Source organism: Calidris pugnax, unplaced genomic scaffold (assembly GCF_001431845.1).
Source record: "Calidris pugnax isolate Ruff unplaced genomic scaffold, ASM143184v1 scaffold103, whole genome shotgun sequence".
In the NCBI taxonomy this organism is placed as follows: Eukaryota; Metazoa; Chordata; class Aves; order Charadriiformes; family Scolopacidae; genus Calidris; species Calidris pugnax.
Window position 1 is genome coordinate 3,200,505 of NW_015090990.1, and position 20,892 is coordinate 3,221,396.

The 20,892-nt window shown below is 50.3% G+C and overlaps 1 protein-coding gene across 1 annotated transcript in view; it reads right to left on the reverse strand.

The window, feature by feature from the left end:
• Positions 1-3,234: 3,234 nt before the first annotated feature.
• Positions 3,235-20,892, reverse strand: part of CFAP65 (cilia and flagella associated protein 65) — a 33,010-nt gene continuing 15,352 nt past the window's right edge. The window contains exons 18-33 of the mRNA XM_014954107.1: positions 20,354-20,579; positions 19,457-19,585; positions 18,961-19,137; positions 18,525-18,591; positions 14,657-14,767; positions 13,680-13,868; positions 12,758-12,916; positions 11,304-11,447; positions 10,731-10,847; positions 10,291-10,428; positions 9,654-9,719; positions 7,371-7,585; positions 6,874-7,023; positions 5,315-5,605; positions 4,435-4,572; positions 3,235-3,757 (exon numbers count right to left, since the gene is read on the reverse strand). Of these exons, the coding sequence (XP_014809593.1) occupies positions 3,721-3,757; positions 4,435-4,572; positions 5,315-5,605; positions 6,874-7,023; positions 7,371-7,585; positions 9,654-9,719; positions 10,291-10,428; positions 10,731-10,847; positions 11,304-11,447; positions 12,758-12,916; positions 13,680-13,868; positions 14,657-14,767; positions 18,525-18,591; positions 18,961-19,137; positions 19,457-19,585; positions 20,354-20,579 (2,354 nt within the window). The 3' untranslated portion in view covers positions 3,235-3,720. The remainder of the gene's footprint in view (positions 3,758-4,434; positions 4,573-5,314; positions 5,606-6,873; positions 7,024-7,370; positions 7,586-9,653; positions 9,720-10,290; positions 10,429-10,730; positions 10,848-11,303; positions 11,448-12,757; positions 12,917-13,679; positions 13,869-14,656; positions 14,768-18,524; positions 18,592-18,960; positions 19,138-19,456; positions 19,586-20,353; positions 20,580-20,892) is intronic.

Here is a 20,892-nt window from a genome sequence, read left to right on the forward strand (position 1 = left end):
ATGCTGGGCACGTCTCGACTCTCCCTGCTGGGCCACACACCAGCCAAGAGGAGCAGCAGCTCCTGGTGTTGGCTGCCTGGCTGTCCCCCTGCTTCCTGAAGAAGCCAGAAAACCCCCAAACACCACGCTGTTGCTGCTGTTCCTCCAGCAGACACCTCCAGGACAGTGCTACGTGCTCTGTCAGAAACGCTCTCTCACCCCAACCTCTCTCCTCCAAGGGCAGGACCCCACCATGCACCAAATTAACAGCAAAGACTTCCCTTGCAGGGCTGCCCTATGGAAAATGGGAGACAAGGGAGTCCCTTGAGCTTGCAGAGTGCCCTGCACCAGACAGCTATCCTAGGGACCATCTTCTACCTGCCCTGGCATCTCCAGGGCAGCATCTACTGAAGTGTGTGCTGAGAGCAAGCTCCTGCTCATGCACTCAACATGGTTGGCCCCGGCCCAGGCAGGCTCAGCCTCCTCTTGCAGCAGCCAAGGGCTTGTGCTGCCTCACTGTCCCATGAGGACTGACTAGCTCTCATTGGAGCACCTCTTCTGTCCATCAAGAGCCACCATGGTGCCCTGGCCTCTTCTGAGCATGGACTAAAAAGCTCCCATTCCCAAATACTAAAGCAACACGGCTGAGCCAGAAAAGCCCAGTGTCTCAAACATGGGATGCCAGGTGTGAAGGGCCTCTGCCCAGCTCTGCCAAGGGTTTTGGGAGGATCATCTTCATGTTTTTGCCCTCCAGACTTTGTCCTGTCTGTGCAGACACTACAGGCTAGTTGCAGGCGGGCAGGACCTTTCCAAGTTCCTACCTAATACTCTGTACAGAGGGAGAAGAGCCTGATTCCAACCAGAAGCTGTGCCCACCTGCAGCAGTGGATCCAGGGGACTGTCCCCTAGCACTGCCACCTTCTCCATGTGGACACAGAGCCACACCAAGCAGGTCTTTGCAGGGGATTCAGTCTCCCCAGCTGCAGTGGGATGGCAGAGCCTTGCAGACACTCTGGCAGGGAAGACCAAGAGCAGCTTTGTTCCCTTTCCTTTATCTCCCAGACAATGGCACGATTCAGCAGGTGTTAAATGTTTTAATGGGATTCAGGAGAGCTTCTGTTGCCCACCTGCCCCAAGGCCATTTCACCCCTCCCTAGGAGCCATGACTAACAGCTAAGAAGAAAAGGCCTGTTGTGTGTTGCATTAACTGCCTGGTGACTGAGCACTCCTGATAACCAGCACAAGGAGGAGGGCAGCCCCATTAGCTCCCCAGGCTCACACTCTGGCCATCCTCATGCTGGCCCTATACCTGCTGGCAGCCTGTCCTGGCCACCAACCTCAGCCCCACGGGAATATCACCCCACTCTGACCACCAGTGGGAAGGGGCAGGACCTATATCTACGATATCTCCATTAGAGAGATGTGCACTAGAAACGTGGCTGGTGTCAGGCCATGGGCCAAATCCAGCCCTGGAAGCCCGTATGACAAGCTCAGACTTCCTCCTGCCCGAGATCCAAATGTGGTTAGCAGAGACAGGGCTTCTCCCCTCTTCTGGGAGCTAAACTAGTTCCCAGGTTGAGAAGAGGAAGCAGGAATTTCCGCAACCCGGGAAAGGGGCTTTCCCTGGTGTATTTTTAATTTAGGATGAGGATAAAAGAAGAAAAGCGTGTGACAGCTGCTAATGGCTTTGCTTAGTGCACACTGAGTGGTTCTGGTTGAGAGGCACCAGAGAAGACCTAGAATAGAGGTGACACACCACCATCTTGCACCCCATGCAGGGAGCAAGGGAAGAAAGATATCTCTCTTAGATGTGTAGGTAGGTCTCAAACCTCATATTCCCTGACTCACCTGATGCTAAAGGCACTGTCCCAGTGCCTTTAGAGAGACACTAATAAGATGAAGTGAATTTTCCTCTGGTAGTGTTCCAACAGGCAAGTATGGTGTGAGCTCCATTTCCTCCAGGTCCAGGCTGTATTCAGCAGAGAACGGGGAGGACAGGCACTTTAATGACCAAAAAAAATCACCACAGCACATGTGTCTGCACTCAGGTTCCATCTATTCTCTCTTGGGTGTTACACCAGACTAACACACAGCATTGACAGTGTTGACCCATGTTGTCCCACAAGGCAGAGGAGTTAATGGTGGCACAGTCCAGAGAGCATCAGATCACGCAGCAGGTCTGAGGATGGACAAACTCACTGACCCTGTCTGTGCTGCTCCAGGCTGCCCTTGTGGTTCCTGCAGGCTGTTGCACTTGACCTGCTTTAGAACAATGGCAAGGCTCTTCCTGTTGCCTGTGTTATCCATTTGGGGAGCCTGTCACAGGGCTACAGAGCATCTGTCATCAGCAAATACTAGTGGGGAGTCTGGACCAGGCAAAGTCACCCCAAGTGGACTGACCAGGCAGGCCCTGATGCTGCCTTGAGCAGGAGAGGAAGGAGGTGGTACCCCATTGCCTGCTCAGCATCAGCTGAAGCCCAGAGGAAGAAAGAAAATCTGCTGTGACGTAGGACACCTGGCACCCAGAGCGTTGGGGAGGGAGGAAGGGGGTCTGCACTCCTCATGGGAAGGCCCCAGGACCCACGTGAAGGCCCCAGGCTGAGCTCAGGAGCTGGCAGTGCCTTTGCTGTATCTCTGACAACAGGAACAGATCAGCCCTGGGGCTTAGTAACGGTTACGCACGCAGGGCTCCTGCAGGGAGCTGGGGTGGTGCTGGGAGAGCTGCAGCACCCTCCGGCACAGCAGGCACCCACCCCTCTACCCAGCAGGGAAAAAGCCCTCTGCACCCCCTCGTGCATGGTCTTCTCTTGGGGCTGGAAGGGGAGAAGGCGCCGCTCCAGTTGTGGCTGGGTGCTAGCACTGGGAACGCAGGGCAGGAGGGTTTGGGGGGCTGCACCCCCACCAGAGCAGGGTGGGTGGGTGAGCCCCACGTAGCAGAGCCCGTAGAAGGGCCACAGAAGAAGGGGAGATGCTGCAAAGCCGGGCCTGGAGCCTGTGCCAGGGAGCAGGCAGCTCGGCGCTGGCACCTGGGGTTTGTCACAACTAACACTGCCACCTCCCGGCTGTGACAAACCCGGCTCCTTCACAGCGACACCCCCCCGCAGCCTGCCGGACCCCTCAAAGGCACCCCCCCTCCCCGGGTGACAGCCTTGCAGTGTGAAAAGGGGAGCGCTCCTCCGGGGCGCTCCCAAACCCAGATGTATGGATTACATACGATACACGCCAGTGTCTGTGTGCCCAGAGGCCAAGCTCCTTTTATTGGGCTGCTGAGTGTGCCAGAGGGTGCTGCGGCCACCACGGGAGCAAGGAGGGGAGGAAGATTCAGTATCTGTCCCCCACAGATGTCAGCAGAGGCTCAGCACCTCAATGCCCAGCTGTCAGTCCTTCCTCAGCCACATTTCACAGCAGATTCCACTCCTCTCCCAGCAAGTACAGACTGGGGGCAGTGGGATCAGTCACAGAGGTTGTCCATGTGCTCCCTGTAGCGCAGGGAGGTTCTCCCATGATGATGTGGCCAGCCATAGAGAGGAGAGATCTCATAAGCTCTGCTGTAGAGTTGCCAGAGGATTCAAAATGGAGCTGAGCACACGATTAGGGATGTATCTCCTCGGAGGCAGACAGCATGTGGAGCTCAGGTCATGGTGTAGGAAGATCAGGGTTGCTCTGGACATCACAGGGTCAGCATGAAGAGTGGAGACAGTCAATGCTGCTTGAGCTCTTCAAGCACAGAGTGCCCAGCAGCTATGCTCTTGAGGACAGGGGTGCTGGGTTGCTGATTCTGAAGAAGAAGAGATTGCTTTTGGGGTGGGGACAGTGCAGCCTTCTGCCACCTCACTTCAGGCAACCATCCCTCCTTGGGGGAACACAGGGAACACCCACTGCCTACCTAGACAAGATTCCTGCAGCTCTGGAGATGACATCTCCATCCAACAACCCTCTCCCATCGTCCCTCAATCTCATCTCCCTGCACTTCTTCCCAAGATGGGGCAAATCTTCATGCTTTTCCCTCAGCCCCAAATCTGCCTCCCCACCGGTGGCCATTCCCTCAACCTAAGTAGATCCCACACCATCTTGGACCACGAAAGCTTTGCCCCCCACTTTCTGCTGTCAGATGCTGTGCTGCCTGCTCCTTGACCCTTTTTCCCAAGGGTCCCTCCAGTGCCTCAGGCCAGCCCCATCCATCAGCCATTCACTCCCAGGGCCCTGGCCCAGAGCTGCATCAGGGCCTCGGGTCCATGGAAAGGATGTAGCGTTACCACCTCTGCTCTGTGGCTCAGGACAAGCCAAGAAGGGACAGAGGCTTTGGGAGTGGATTCCCCCTTTTGCACAGGCAGCCTTGGCAATGACAGGCAGTGATCCCGCTAATCCACATGGTCTAGAAAATGGGCTGTGCTTCAGCCTGACACGTTAAGGACAGGTCCTGTCCCCTGCTGTAGCACACATAGACTCTGCTACCTTTGGGAAGGGCTGGAGGGTAGAGCAATGACCCTGGGCCGGGCTGTCAGGACCACCTCCCCATGGCTGGCTTCGATCAGGATGTTCCGCAGCATGTTTTCCAGGACCTGCTCCACCAGAGTCCCAAAGGCTGGCTGCCTGGAGGGACAAAAGTACAGGCCGAGGACAGCTATCAGAAAGCAGATAAGGCAGGCTGCTCACTGTGACTCCTCCCAGGACACACCAGGCGCAGCAGTGGGAGCACACACTGTTTTCTACACACTGAGGCCAATGAACCAAAGGTTTGAGCAACGGGGTGCTGACCCTTCTCCCAGAACTGTCACCAGCTGGTGTCAGGCCCTGACCTCAGACAGAGCTGGGTGACTGTGGTTTTACTGGTTTCTCCCTCCAAGCCGTGCTGTAGTTAGTATTTGTGCACATGCTGATGGCCTGTATCAGTGTGCAAGGGTGTAGCCACAGCAAATGCAAGGTGATGAAATACTGCAGGTAAAAATAAATGGTCAGGTAAGCACCCACTGCACTCTAATGTCTAATACAGCCAGGAGTGTCTGAGCACAAAGCAGACTTGACTCACCGCCAGCCTCCTGGCACTGCCCAGGGCTCAGCCCCAGGACACAGCAAACCTGCATTGTGCTCAAGCCACACTCAGGAGAAGGTGGCTAGGTGGGCTAGCATCAATTTCCACCCAGAGCACACAGAACACCCCATACAGAACACTCAGGAGAGGGTGGCTAGGTGGGCTAGCATCAATTTCCACCCAGAGCACACAGAACACCCCAGCAGAAATGCTGCAGGACAGAAGCAGAAATTAGTTTCTGGCCAGGTGGTGTGCTGCCATGCCTGTGCAGCTCTTGCCTTTTATGTGTGAGCTCCTCCTCACCTGCTTATCATCTCCTTCTGCTCCTTCAACTTCTTGTGGTGCAAAATCTCACTCATCCTCTCCCAGCAGTCCAGCAAATCATTGCTGGGACAGGTTTCCTGTCTCATTTCTTTTGTCTCTCCATCCTTCTCAGGGTAAAGATCTTGGGAAGCAGAGGAAGGAATCGTGGAGCACTGTCTCCTGTCCTGGAGCTCTGCTGATTCTTCACACTGGAACTGGGAGAAATAAGGAATGGGCTCATCCAGGCTTCTTCTCAATATGTCATGGAACTGGGTGTTCTCCAAGAGGCCTCTGGGAGGAAGAAAATAAGGGATGAGTCCCAGCAAATCAGATACATGTATGATCTCAGAGGATCATAGATTAGAATCATAGAATTATAGAATAGTTTGGGTTGGAAGGGACTTTTAAAGATCATCTAGTCCAACCTCCCCTGCAATGACCAGGGACATCTTCAACTAGATCATGTTGCTCACAGCCCCATTCAACCTGACCTTGAATGTTTCCAAGGATGGAGCATCTACCATCTCTCTGGGCAACCTGTGACGGTGTTTCACCACCCTCATTGTAAAAAATCTCTTCCTGATCATTTTTGTGGTCCTGCTCTGGGCCCATTCCATGTCTTTCCTGTGCTGGGGGCTCCAGAGCTAGATGCAGTACTCCAGGTAGCATCTCATCAGAGCAGATAGAGACACAATCACCTCCCTTGACCTGCTGGCCACACTTCTCTCAATGCAGCCCAGAATACAGTTGGGTTTCTGGGCTGTGAGCACACATTGTTGGCTCGTGTCCAGCTTTTCATCCATCAGTACCCCCAGGTCCTTCTCAGGGGGTCCTTCTCAGTCCCATCGTCCTCCAGCCTGTATTGGTACAGGGGGTTGCCCCAACCCAGGTGCAGGACCTTGCACTTGGTCTTGTTGAACTTCATGAGGTTCACACAGGCCCAATTCTTGAGGCTGCTCAGGTCCCTCTAGATGGCATCCCATCCCTCAGGCATGTCAACCACACCACTCAGCTTGGTGTTGTCCTCAAACTTGCTGAGGGTGCGCTGGATCCCACTATGTCATTGATGAGTATATTGAGGAGTACTGGTACCAGTATGGACCCAGACAATACAAATCAGAGGAAAACCCTGATTGATGTTAATGTTTGCCCTGTCCCTTCTTGCTTTCTGGGCCTAAGGGAGGCAGTAAGATGGCTTGAGCTGAGGAAACTACGTTTGCCTCCCCAGCCCTGGTTCTTTACATTTCTGCAGCTGACAGACAAAATAGGTGAATTCAAATGTAGCCTGTTCCCAAGATCACAGCAGGCCTTGGTTCCTGGGCCATTGTTCACTAGGCAGAGATGGGCCCAGGCCCGAGATGGGGAGTAAGACTACTTGGCTATTACACCAGGACTCCTGAGCTCTAGTCCCCAAGACAGCCTTTGCCAGGCTGGGTCCCCAATTCTGGTGCAGCAGGAGTACATTGCTAATCCTGGAGGAGTCTGAGGGCTGGCCATGCTGAACATACTCCCCTGGAGGACAGGGGCTCCAAATTGGGTCAGGGTGAAGGGACACGTACCTGATGACACCTGTGAGTACGTCAGTCACTATCTCCAACTCCTGTTTGGAAGCAGCAGCCAGGGACAACCATTTGGGGTCCATTTCCATGCTGTCTCTGTCTCTACTCCCATCCACCAACTTGCTCTCCAAGGGTTGATCACTGAAGGGGCTGGGAAAGGAGGAGTTGTTCCATCAGTGGCAGCAGTACTGAACCGAACCACCAAAGACCTGCATCCCCCTGCTGAGCAGCAGCACTGCAGACAAGTGGGAAATGGTGCAGGGTGCCAGGGGGGGAGTGGGCAGGGAGTGAGGAGCACTGAGCTCTGACAATATCTCCCTTCTAAAGTGGGGAGAGAAACAGGTCATGTCAGCTAATGCTGGGGAAAGCAAGGCATCACTTGCCTAATACTGAGGCACTGGAGAGGAGCAGAGCAGAGCTCCAAGTTCAGTGCATACCAGAGCATGGGCATCCCTGGCTCAGATGAAGATACCAATCCAAAAAGCTGGCTCTCTTACCGGGACAAGAAGTATTTGGGTGACTCCAAGGTAAAGTTGCTGAAGAAGTCCTCAATAGGGTAGGACCTGGCTGTCACACCAAGGTGTAAGAGGATGGGCTTGGGAGGCTCTGGTTTGACCCACACCAGGCTGGCTTCTTTGTCCAACAGCAGCCTCCTTTCAAAGTGTCCAGCCGGCTGATTGGGCATAGGGCGGTTTTTAATAGGGGGTAACGTCTGTTGGAGAGAAAGAAATGGCAGGTACTCAGTTGCTTCTCTGGCTAGAAGTAGACTGGTGTAGGTGTGAGCACTGGCACGGGAACTGGAAAGCCCAGCAGCCAGAGACACCAGCCCCTGGACAGGAGACAGCATCAAAATGATCTTGGCACTGCAGTACCACCATCAGGTACAAGCGGCCATACCGGAAATCAGGTCCACTCCCTCGCTGCATAGTGTGCCAGCCCTGAGTATCAGCAGGGCTTCAAGGTCTCCTCAGGGCACTCAGGGCTGTTGCACTCCAATCTATCCCTGAGGAGCTCTGGGAGATCATCTCTGCTTTTCCAAGCACACCAGGAGCGGTGTGGGAGATGTGCAGGAATGCATGTGGAAATTGCCCACCGAGCCTGGAAGGAAATCAGGAACTGACTCCAGCTACACTACGTGGGCCAGTTTGAGGTTGCATCACCAGCAGTCACTTTGGGGGAAGTTTCTTAGGGCCAGAAGGATACCACCCAGGCCTGGAGAAGCCTTCAGGCATCACAGGACTTCAATGAGCTTGGAGACAGAGCTGTCTAGCCTCTGGGAATGAGGCCAGAGGCCTTCAACCACTCCTGACACAGATACAGTAGATGATTACAGGCTCTAATTGAAGCTAAAACCCTAGAGGACTAAAACTGTTTCTACTTTCCCCCAACCGTCTTTATGTTCATGTCTGTGAATGCCTCAACCTACATCACTGTAGGATCACACCTAAGAGGACAGGGCAGACAGTCCAAGATACAGCTGCCTGTCCTGGTTTGGCCTCAGAGGGCAACAAAGGACCACGTGCTCGCACAGAAGAGCCCCCACGGCCACGTGGCCGGGAGGGGAAAACGGAAATGAAAAAAAGGCAAAACTCGTGGGTTGAGACAAAGGCAATTTTAACAGAACAGGACAAAGAGCAAGAAATAACAACAACGATAACAGAGGGATATACAACCGCGATCTCGATACCGCCCCTCGCCGAGCGCACCCTGGACCCCCCCAACCGCTCTCCTCCCCCGGGGGTCACCGCCTCCTTCCCCCCCAACTTCCTGTCCCCCCCTTCCCCGGCAGCTCCGGCTCCCCCTTGGGCATGGCTCCCATGGGATGCAATACTTGTGTCCCTCCTAGGGCCTGGGGAGAATTAACCCCATCCCCGCCAGAGCCAGGACACTGCCCCAAGCTGATATCATCACAGAGGACAGCGCAGGGCATGCAGAGACACTGCACAGTCCCAGGAGCACTGCTGCAGCCTTACAATGGTGACAGTCCTGAGGCAACAAGCTGTGCTTCCCAGCTGAGTCAATCTGCTCAGGCCCAGCTTCACATCATCTCCCCTTCAACCCTTCCACACCTTGGGTTAGCTGGTTCTCCACAAGCCCCGTGGTTCCCACAGCAGGTGCTGCTGACAGCTGTAGGCACAGCGTGGCTCTGCCTTTGGGCCCAGGCAGTTCTGCACAGCACTCACTGGGACCTTATCTCACACCTTGCCACCACCGCTGGAAAAGCTGTCTTTTCCAGCAGTGCACACATCTGTGCAGACTTGAGGGGAAAGAGATGAACCAGGCAAATGGAGCTGTAAAGTCTTCTGTACACTTAAATCAAGGCAGTCCCTGCCTGCAGCTCCTCCCGAGGCACAGAGCACAGCTCTTTTAGCAGAAAGGGCAAAGTCTGCACCACGTCATGACAGGGTCCTGCCACTTTCCATCATGGCACACATTCCATTGTGGCCCCAGTGTGAAATCAGTCCAGGTACAGACTGCCCTGCCAACGTGCATCTTCTCTGCTTATTCAAAACCTTTCCCCCTTTTTCCACTCACGGGTGTGTGTTGGTTCCAATTTCACTTCCCATTCACCTCAGCTGGAAAGTTACTGCACACAGGACACAGCCAGACAGTCTGATTCTTCTCTGGCTCCTCCAAACAGTCTGTCTCCCAAAGCCTTGAAGCTACAAATAATCCTGCTGTGCTCTCTGTCCAGGCTCCCACGCTGTGATATCCAGCATCTGCCTCTTTTCTAAAGCAGTCAGTTTGATTCTGCTATGGGTGAGACAGGCCTGACTTACCTTGTATTTCCTGATCGCAGCTGAGGATTCAGGGAGATTTTCTGTCTCAGAAGAATCTGATGACCTCTAAAAAGAAAAAGAAAAAAAAAAGAAAAAAAAAAAGGAGAGAAATCACAGTGTAGGAAAGATACAGAGTAGAACAAGACTCCAGGATTTTGTTTTACTTTGCTCCAGCTGAGAGCCAATGATCTCATCCTCTCATTCTTCACTCAGGCCACATTCTTAATGTTAGTTACATCTCTCTCCAGTGTTTATTCAAAGTCAAAAATCCAACCCTCTGTTTCCAGAGCCACTGTTTTGTTTTGTTTTTCCTTAAGGCTTATCATGCACTTCCAAATTTCAGATGATTGTTAGCAAGTTCAGGGTTTGTGTGATGTGATAAAAAAATAATTTTAATTCCTAGTTTTCCACCTGCTATCCCCTCTCTCAATGTTAAAGACACTGAAAGAGGATACTTGGCTAGAAACCAAGATCTCATTTTCCACTATCTACAGACCAGCTCTGAGATCTTGAGTAGATCAGAACCTCATGTCCTCTTATCAACTTGCCTAAATTTTCTTAAAGAACATTTCTTGTTGACATCTGGCTGTTCTTTCTAAGCTGAGCTAAGCTGGTGTAAGGTTCTGGCAGCACTTACCCCTGCAGGTGACTTTGGCTTCTTCTTAGTCCTGAGGTCCTTCTCTATGATGGTGAATTCCACACCCTGCCGTTCCTTCTCCTTTTCCCACTCCTGGAGGTTTCTTTTGTACTGGACCAGGGACTCGTGGATGTATACCTATGAAGCAAACCATGGTTGGATTTAAGTCTCTGACACCAACTGAAAGGCACTCCCATTCAAACCATGACTTCTGGTAGCTGGGTTCAACTCACAAAGCCCCGTGTTGCACAATGACACCTCGTCTGTGAGCCACACAGACAGAGACACTTAAAGCACCAGGAGAGATGAAGTTCAGTAATGAGAATTGCTGGCTGGCATTATAGAGCAAAGAAGAATTCCTTCAGCTGGAAGGAGCAGCTTTGGGAACTGCAGTGACATGCCCAGGTGATGGTAACACACAGGTACCTTTGGGGTCTCACCTCACACACCAGATCTATGCTGTAGAAGGAAGCACTGTCTGAAGGTCGCAGGGTGATGAAGCAGGGGATGCTCTCTCCAGGTTGCAAAACCCCTGACTCTGGAGCAATCTGCAACACCTAGGGGGAAAAAGAAAGCCACAGAGGAGCTGTTTCACTGTCCTGGGACCTTCCTATGTGCCTTCTCCTTGCAGAAAAGAGAGGATTGTGGGAATTCCCTCCCCTTCTCAGAGAAAGATGAGCATGAGAAAGATGCAGCTGATATATCCAAAGAACGATCGTGGACTTTCCTGGTAGACAAGGTCTTGATATTCATTATCACATCCCATAGTTCCAGGTTCATGTATCCTCACTGAAGTCTTTATTCCCCTTCTGAATTCCTGTTGTGCCTCCCCTCCATCCCTATCCTAACCCTTGCCTTCACTTTTCTGTGCCCTTTCCTTTCATCAGCTAGTACAAAAGCCAAGACCCTAGGATCATTTCTGATTGTCTGGTTGTGAATAGAGTGGAAAGTTCCTTTGTGGCACAGTAGAGATGGGCAAGAAAGCTGTAGGGGAAAGAGAAGGAAGGACTCACCTTCTTGTCTTTAAAGTTGCTTATCTGCCAGACAAACACAACAGCCTTGCTCTCTGAGATACTGTTGAGGAAGACAAGTTGGCTGGCTTTGGTGCAGTCTGGGATATTTCCAAGGCAAATCCTGTGGTGTGACAAGGCAGCTGCCTGCAGGAAGCAAGGTGAAACCAGGAGGAACAGTGAAGGGAGATGGGATGTAGCCATCGAAGAAGGGCAGTCACACAGTCATCTTTAAGCTATCCAGCAATTCACAGGTAATATTAGCCAGTTATCTTTGCCCTAAAAACCTGAGGAAGTGTTACATTTCCCTGATTTTTGCTCTGGTTAAAAAGGCTCTTTGCAGCAAGAGGTTAGCCCTGTTGCAGTAGGATTGAGTGAGCAATGAACAGTAACTCTGGTGCAGGAGAGGATCTCAGGAGGACCAAGTAGCACCAAGATTCTCTCTGCCACGCTTGCAATCCAGGCCTTTTCCTACTTCAGTTAACAAACACGTGAGGTGTGTGCTTGTGCAAAATCCACATCAACCTGAATGCGAGTTTTGGGGAAGTCCTTTCTACTGCGCCTTGTTACTAGTCTGTCCCATTCTCCAGGCTCAGTGCAAACTTTAATTAATTACACTGATCATTAGAGAAGGTAACGACTGTTGGTTACGGACAACAGAGCCCTGTGGAATGGCATCCTCATTGGCAGCCTGAGACCACTTTTTAATCATCTTCTCTTTGCTTTACCCAGGAATGCAGTCGCCCTGCTGGAAGCCAGAGAGCATATGTAGCTGTGGCTGGGCTCCAAGCTAGCCATGCTAATGTCACACAGGAGGAATCCTCTACCTGACTGGAGTGTGCCTCTGCTGATGCTGTTTAATGCCGATTCACTACGCTGGGATACGTGGCTGAGTTTAACAACAGATTGTCCAGGCTGGCAGGTCAGCTCTAACAAGGCCAAAAAAGCTCCTCCCGAGCCAGCAACAGGTCGAACAAGTGCATTTCTCAGGATGTGCCAGAATGAGCGACCATCCTGCAGTCTGTGTTCAGGTTATGCATCACCCACGTTTGGCTGTGAAACAGTGGCAGCCAAGCCATGACAGGGATGTCAGCAGTATAACACTTTTTGTGAATGAGTTACCAAAGAAAAGGGTGGTGTAGCTGCAAACAAGAAAGGTAGCTGTGGTGAGGGGTAACTTTTAATAGAAAATTCAGAACATGAGCAAACCCTAAAGCTTTTTTGGTTCTAATGGCAGCGGAAGCAGCAAGCTGGATGGAAAGCACCTCAAAGAACAACTGTTTTCATGAGTCAGGCTCTGGATCATCTGCTGTGAGGGAAATATCATGGTCTTCTTCATGACAAATGAACTCTCTTGCAACACAGGCTACTGCTATATGGGGCCACTTGTGTATTTCTGTCTTGCTCACACATTTCTGGACTGATCGTATTGCTCATATCAGCATACCTGGACTTACCTGTCCAGGCACAGTTAGCCGAGTAGAACCTGGAAAGACTGAAGGAAACAAAATTTCGTTGGGTATATCAGTCTCTTCTATGGTATTTGGATCGTAGCCTTCTCCCTGGAAGGTGATTAGAGCTGATTCTCCCCCCAGGATGTGGATGAGAACATCAACCTGCCTTGGACAAGATAGGAGTTTTAAGTCCAGAGTCATATTTGGGAGAGACGTGCAAGAAGCTAGTGTACTTGCTAACGGACTGGTCTAAATACACCACATACACAGATGAAGAGAAATCCAGTCTCTTTTGCTCTTTCAGACCTTGACCTTTCCTGCTAACCCAGGAAAGCTGGTTAAGTAGCCAGTTACTCTATGAGATGGGCAGGGACTCCCTCTTGGAGCAAAAAGTTGGAGTTTTAAAACTAAATTTATTTATTTTTCCATGCATCTATCACAGAGCAGGGCAATAAGTAGTGCTCCAGTTCTGGCCCTGCCTGCCTGCTGCACCTTAGGACAGAGATTTTTGGGAAGGCTGCTTCCAGAGGACTCCAGCAGTATACACTGTGATAGAAAACACTGACTTCAGTCTCCTTGGTGGAAGTTACTGGAGGCAAACAATGAACCACAAATCTGGTCAGATACTGTTTATACCCCGGGTCACTGTTCATTCCTTGAAAAACATACACTGGGATGACTCTGGTTGTGGAAGAAATCCGTTCTTTGGGAAGAACTTAGGAGATAACAATTAACCTGCTCCATTTTCTGACCAGACCAGCCACTCATTTGGTCTCAAGACTCTTTACTTCTTTAAGGAATGGAGCTCAATTCAGCTGTAGCAGAACCTGGACCAACCATCAGTAAGAGCTCTAAAGAATTTTAGGCATGGAGGAACAGAAAGAAATTGTTTCTGGCAGTCACGGGGAGGGTTGAACATACTTACGAAGTATATTTTAGCTTCCAGTGGTGAGAAGATCCACTCAATGTGGCCGGTTGTGCCAGGGGGAATTTCCCCTCTAGGAGTTAGGCAGGTGAACACAGGATGCTGAAAAGTCTCCTGGGTCCTCACAGTGTTGTCCAGCTGGACCTCAAACATTGCAGGCATGGAGCCACCATTGTAGAGTTCATAAATCTGAAGTGAGTCAGATGGAGAAATGCTTATTATACCATGCAGAAGTTAACCTAGTTAATGCTTCCCCAGAGGATTCTGATAAGCATTAATAATTAATTAGTCAGCTTGTCTCCTAAGAATGAGGAGACCTCATAGTGTCAGGATTTATCACTGAGGTTCCGATAGGAGACTGTGCTGAAGGTTTATCACCACACATGAACATTGATAACTACAGTGCCCCTCCAAGTGGTGCCCTGCAAATTCAGCCTAGGAGAAAATTAATACAAATTAGCTAAAAGGATCACTGTAAAGCGGATTACTTGAAATGCAAAACCACTCATATTAAAGTGATCTTAATTCAATTCAGATTTGTTCATTTCCCAAGTAAATTAGGCAGAACAGAATCAAAGCTGCCTTTTTGCTGAATAAGTGTTTAAGGAAGTTTAATTAATTTACTAGAAAACTAATTAGGATTTATTTCCAAGAGTGCTTGGAGCAGCTGAACAAGTTTTCACTCGGATCCAATGCAAGAGAACAGTGGAACAGCCCAACACACCTTGTAGGCATTCTGGCTAGAGTTAAAGCCAAATCTTGCCAAACTGGAGATGGTGAGAGGTACTTTCCCTGCTGCCATCCCAGCAGCCTTTTCCAGGCTCTGCCCACCTCTAGTCTCGAAGTTCTGCTGTGATGCTTCTCTGTGGAGCCCATCCCCTTTCCTGGGGAATGCCTTGGAGACTGCCTGTCCTCAGAACACAGAAGGACTAGCTCCTTCCCTCCTCTGCTGCTGGGTTTGGCCCCAGGATGCTCACCTGTGTGGGGGGTTGGGAGGTCCCAATGGCAATGGGCATGAAGAAGTGCTTAGTGGATGCAAAATGAATGTACCGCTGGTCCTGTTCCACCGTCACGCCGATGAAGTTCAGCTACAGTGGAAAGAAATGCAGTCACTTTCTCACAGGGCCCTTGGCCCCATCACCAACAAAGGCACAAGGACTCTGAGGGCAACACGGTCACAGGTTTAAGTTGGTAATACCAGGAGAGTATGTTCTAAGAAAAAAGCAAGGAGATGGAAACCCTACTCAACTGTTGGCTCTTCTCTGAAAGATTTGCATCTTGTTTCAGAGAAGAAGGTGCTTTTCTCCCTGCTATGTCAGGAAGCAGCCTCAGTGCTTCTCTGTGCAATTACATGGTAGAAATTCTCCATGAATGAGTGTCTGGCCTGTACATAGGAGAGTGTGCAGCTGTGACAGCCAAAATGCTTTGGAAAGACAAGATTTTAGGTAAGTAATGGCCCCCTCTTAGAAAGGACCATCTGGATGTCCTCTCTCTGGAGGACATCCTGCTCCAAGAATGTGTCTAACAGTCCAAAATCTGCAAGCATATCCCAGCTGAATTTTAAGTGATCAAGTAATGATCAGTAGTATCTGGTTAGGAAAGCAGCCACCAGGCACTTCAAGCAAAGCAGAGAGCTATTTCATGGAAGAAAGAGACACAGGATTCTGTCTACCTGGAAACAGTGGCTGTAAAGCAGTCACATCGCTAGTAATGTCTCTACATGCACCGAAGGGGGCTCAGTCACTGCAATTCACAATTAGCTAAACCTAAAACATGCCTATTTTTCAAGTGTATGTGCAGAAGATGGAGAGGATGTTTGCCAAGCAGGAATAGCTTGGACAGACACCTGCAGGAGATACGTTATCTGCTGCTTAAACGAGAGCAGAGGATGTTGATTCCTCCAAAACAACCCATTCCAGTTCAGCTCCATAAGCAAAGGGAGGAGGGAGAGAAGACTAGAAATACAATGCTAACAAAGTCCTACATTAGAACTTTTTAAGGCACTATATAAGCATTCAACCTCCTGAGGGTCTCAGCAAGACAGATGCAATGCAAAATAGGAGGAGGACAAGGGCTGACACTTCCAAACTGCAAGTGAAAAAGAGATAGGAACCCCCCTGAGCTTTGGACATGAAACACCTATTTATACTACTTGAGTAAAAAAAGCCAACTTGGATTCCACCACCAGGTCATAACTGTCATCAGTTTCCATAGACACAGAATGTGACAATTAGTGGTCTCTCAGTTAAAGGGACCAATGGACAAATGTGAAGATCTATTGCAATCAGTTCTCCTTTCAGAGTCCATATACATTGTCTGACAGCAATGGCTTAGAGCATGAGGGGACAGAGTCACCAGATTCCCCAGGGAGAAGAGCTGCCTGAAGAACACGTGCTGTAGATGTCATCTCACAATACCTAATTAGCAGCTACGAAGTAAAGTGCAAACACTTCCATTTTATGGATTCTTTGTGCTCAGGGATTCTCCCTGGGATCCAGTGAGTTTGGGGACCAGCCTATCTCATCCTGCAACACCTGCAGCCAGCTGGGCTTTTCCTACTAAAACTGCTGAGGGCTGCAGATTTTGCCTGGCCAAACTGTCCCAGAGCTCTGAAAACAAGGTCACAGCTGCACTCTTACAGGCAGGCTATGGCAATGAGGCAAAGGACAACCCCTGAGAGCATCAGGCAGTGGGAGGTCCTGTTTCCCTCCTGCACAAGAGAGTGGGTAATGCACAAGTCTACAGTGTAAAGTTTCATCCCGCAGTCAGGAGAAGGTGCCAATGGGAAAGCAGTTTGGGTCCTTCAGAGCACCTATAAATCTAGTCATCTCAGGACTGAAAGGTGGCTGCTGAGTGGGGAAGGAGTAATGGAGAGGGAGCTCCTCCTGAAAACGAAGCAGACAGACCCTGTTGGGGAAGCAGAGGAATGGGAGGTCAAAATCCGTCCATGTGAGTAGAGCCACCACAGGGGTAAGTTTGGACCCCCAAAAAAATCATACATTGGCCTGCAGCTGGCTAACATCACTTCTCTGAAGCCAGGCAATTTGAAATTTAGCAGAATAACCAGGCGATACCCGAGTCCTATGGTCTCCACCTCTGCTTATTGTTGCCATCTCAAATTTCCAAAGCTTAACTTTTGGGGTGACATCTTGGCATTTGCTTCCCTTAAGGTTAGCATCTGTTCTGCACATGTCACCAGATTCCCAGGTGAGGATCTCTTCAACTCTGGCATGTGAGGAAGCTTAGAGCAGTCTCTGTCATGGGGGCTGGTGACTCTGCGCCCTTCATACTGTGACTAAAAGAAATGAAAGCACACTGTGTTCAGCACCTCAGCTGCCCTTTCTGGGGGGCTGAGCCCAGATAGGAAGAGCCTCTGCCATTTCTACTATTTGATATTAGCAGTTCAGTACTGGCACTGTGCACCCCTGCAAGTTGTGACCACCTGCACTGCTCCACCTCTCTGCCTTGGCCTCCTATTGCCACAGCTCCAATGCACCCAGGGGTCTTTTATCATCCCCAGGGCCTCTCATGCTTTTTCAGCCTCTTCTGCAGTGACAGCATGAGGTAGGGTGGTGGCTTCTGGTAGCCACTAAAACTACGTGGCAAGAGAGGATGAGTGCCCTATAGGCTGTTGGTGGTCCAAACCCTATTATTCCCTCCCTGGCCAGCTGGTGAAATGCTCACATCCACTCTCTGGATTGTGCCAGGCAGGCAGAGCACAGGGAGCCTGTCCAAGGGCTTTGAGGGAAGGCACAGTTAAGCCGCTGTTTGAACAGCTTGGTGAAAGGGTTGGATTTTCAGCTGACAACAGTCCTGAAAGAAAAGAAAAATAAAAGAGATGCATGAACACAATGGTCTCATAGGAAACTTCAGAGACAGACTGGACAGTTCAGCCGGGCATGAGCTGTGCCCGGCAGAGCACAAGGTGACTTTGACTCTAACTGACAGCTTTAGAGAGGGGGAGAGAGAGAAATTTGTTCCAAGCCTGAGGAAATACTCAGGGAAAACACACCACAGATCAGCTCTGGGATGCTTTATCAAGCAGTGAAGCAGGAAGAATGAATAGGAAGCTCCTCCACCATTGGCAAGGAGAAATAAGTGGGTGGATACAGGCGTCAGGGCTGCAGCAGGAACAGCCAACCAGGAGTGCGGGGAGTACCTTCTGGGCCTGGGGAAGCAGCTGCCTCCATACCTCCAGAGGTGGAGAATGCTCTGCCAACCCTTTGCCACCATGTATGTCCCCAGACTGCAGCCAGAGCAGGTGGAAAAGTTCATTCCAGGGGGTTTTGAAGATCATAAAGAGCTGATGAGTTGGATGGATTTAGGAAAGGTACATGAGAGAAGTAGTATGGGCTGTGGAGCTGAACTCCAGGATCACTGTATGGAAAAACTCACAGTGAGGCAGATGAAATGTGGGGAAGCAAGCACAGAAATCTTGTCCATGAGACATACTTGAGTGAGGAAAGCATGCAGGGACTGTAAAACCCAGAAGAGCTGTTTTGGATTTGGAGGAGGAAGCAAATCTGCACTAACACCACCAATAAAATAAAAAAGCTAATAATAACAATTAAAAAAATAATCCCTTGCTGGGGAAACCAGCAGACGCTACATCCAAGGGTCATTTAACCATGCACGGCCACATCACACCGTGCAGGAACCACGAGTTTGTCAGGATGCTGGTTTTATGTCTCTGCTTGGCCCTGTGTCTGTCTGGCCAGTGCAGATTCCAGGAGAAGGCCACAGCCCCCTGCACACTGTGCAGCTTCTGGGGTAAAAACACATTGGAATTCAGTCCCTACCTGCTGCAGTTCTGCAAACAGAAGCAAGAGATACCTGCTATCTTACCAGAATCTCATGGCCATAGGAAATCTTCAGCAGGACAGGGAGGAGATCAGTGCCAACAAAGTCATGTCTAGCAGTGAAAGGAAAAAGAGGAAAACATTAGAAATGCACCTTGTGCCCAGGGTGACAGAATCAGGGTCACACGGTGCATTAGAGACAACTCACTTCCCAGCTAAAGAGTCACTGTTGCGTAAGGGCCACTGAGAGAGGGGAGAGAGGGAGGGGGACAGTTGTATTTGGGTGGGAACAAGTGATGCAATGTTGATTTTAGTCACACTCCAATTTAGGGACCCAAGTTTCCAGGCCAACACCATTTGAAATGCCGGGACTTCTCAGATCAGTGAAGGGAAAGGATCCAGCATGGAAACACAGAGGACTGATGGCGTGTGCTGCCCCAGCATGCAGCACCAGGCCCTGAAATACAGGTAGTTGACGTCACCTGTGTGAGAGCTGGACTGATTCCTCCTGTCCTGGAAGAAGTTTCCCTGACTTTGGGGAAACACTGAAGAGCTGGTTATCCTGAATTCTCATCTGGTGCAGCTCATGGGGACTAAACTCAGCATTCTCTGCCCAGTGCTCCATGTCCATCTTCTGATCAAAAGGAAACAAGAAGGCCCTAGGGAACCAGTCAGCTGGTCAGCAACGGGGACACACAACTTCCCCAGGGTCATGGTCAGCATATTCAATCCAGTCAGGCTTAGCCCAGCTGGTGGACACATCACGTTTCATTAGATCTGATCTGCAGAACTGTCTGCCATCCCTTGCTTGTTTCCCCCTCAGGCCCACCAACAGATCTCAGTCGCAGCTCCACAACACAAGTCACACCTACAAAATCCACCCTATTAATTTGCAAAGGTCTCACGTCCCCTGCGAGCATTTCCATATCCCCAGACGGACCCCAAAAAGAAGGCTGTGCTCCAGCAGACACCACTTACCACTCCACAGGCACAACACCTTTGTTCACCAGCAGGAGCATCACAAGGCTAGGCTCCGAGCCTATTGGGGCAGCCCCAAAGTTGAAGTCCAGCAAGAGTGGGGTGTACACTGGAGGGATCAAGCACGTGCTGGTCACAGGAGAGAAAGAGGAGATTAAATTGAGACAGGAGGAAGGGTCAGCAGGGAATGACAGGAGAAAGGGTTATTTCACACTGGCTCTCTTCCATATAATTCTTCTCTGACCTTATGTTGTTGACCCCTTTGGGTGTAAGGAAGGCCTTTGGATTTTATCTGTTTTTTATATATGCCTAATGACAGTTAGTGGCATAGATGGAAGCTCTGAGAGTCCTGCTTAGCTGAGGCTTCTTTTCAACTCCCTAGCACAAGGAAGTCACTGGCATACAGGAGTAGATCCAGTTACCATGATGGTTGAGGGTTGGAACACATTATTTACAAGGAGCAACTAAGATACCTGAGTTTGTTCAGCCATATGAAGTAAGGGCTCAGGGAAGGCAACTGCATAAGTTGCAACACAAGATATTCCGATTAGACACTAGGCAAAAAGTTTTTACCATTAAAATAATGAACCACTGGAATCAGGTGTCCAAACAAGCTGTGGTTTCTTCATCCTTGGAGATATTCAGCATTGAACTGGGCAAGGACCTGAGCAACCTGATCTAGCTGTCCCTGCTTTGAGCAAGGGGTTACACCACAGACTTTTAGAGGTCCTTTGCAATTAAATGATTCCTTGTTTCTGTGGCTCCTCTCTAGGGATGGCTAGGGTAGAACAAGAGTGCCATGCAGCAGTGAGCTGCAAAACAAGCCAATGGCTGCAGCATCTCTGTCTGGCTTGTGTGAGGGACAGAAAGACCCTCTGAGCCACCTCCTTGTCTCACCTGTGCCTTGTGGGAACTCTGTAGGTGAGCTCGCTGGGAACTGGGTCTTGCTCCAAGTATTCATTCAGCGTGTCCAAGGAAAAGAGCCTCCAGAGGTGCAACGTGCTGATACCACTGGCACTCCCTGCTGAACAGGCATCTGTGATGCAGAAAGTTGGGTAGACGCCTGTTGCTACGATGCAGCAGAGGGGATACTGCTCCTCTTTCATGCTCGCAAGATCTGTAGCTTGGAGGCAAAAGAAACACCAAAAAGTAGTCACACACCATTAAGGGGCAGCTGTCTGGGACAGCAAAATGGAGAGAGCCTTCCCTACCCAGAGCAAAGAAAGAACAGGGCTTGTACATAGTCTTTGGCAGCTTCTGGAAACCTCTAAACCACTGACTTCTAGTTGTACCTTGACTTCTGCATTTAGAGATCACTAAAAGACTATGAATGTGCTGCTTTCAAGCAGTGTATTTACAGAGTTTACTTCTGTGCTATATTAAAAAAAACGCTTTTTTATTTAGGCCTACAGCCTAGCCATCTTATGAAGTGCCCC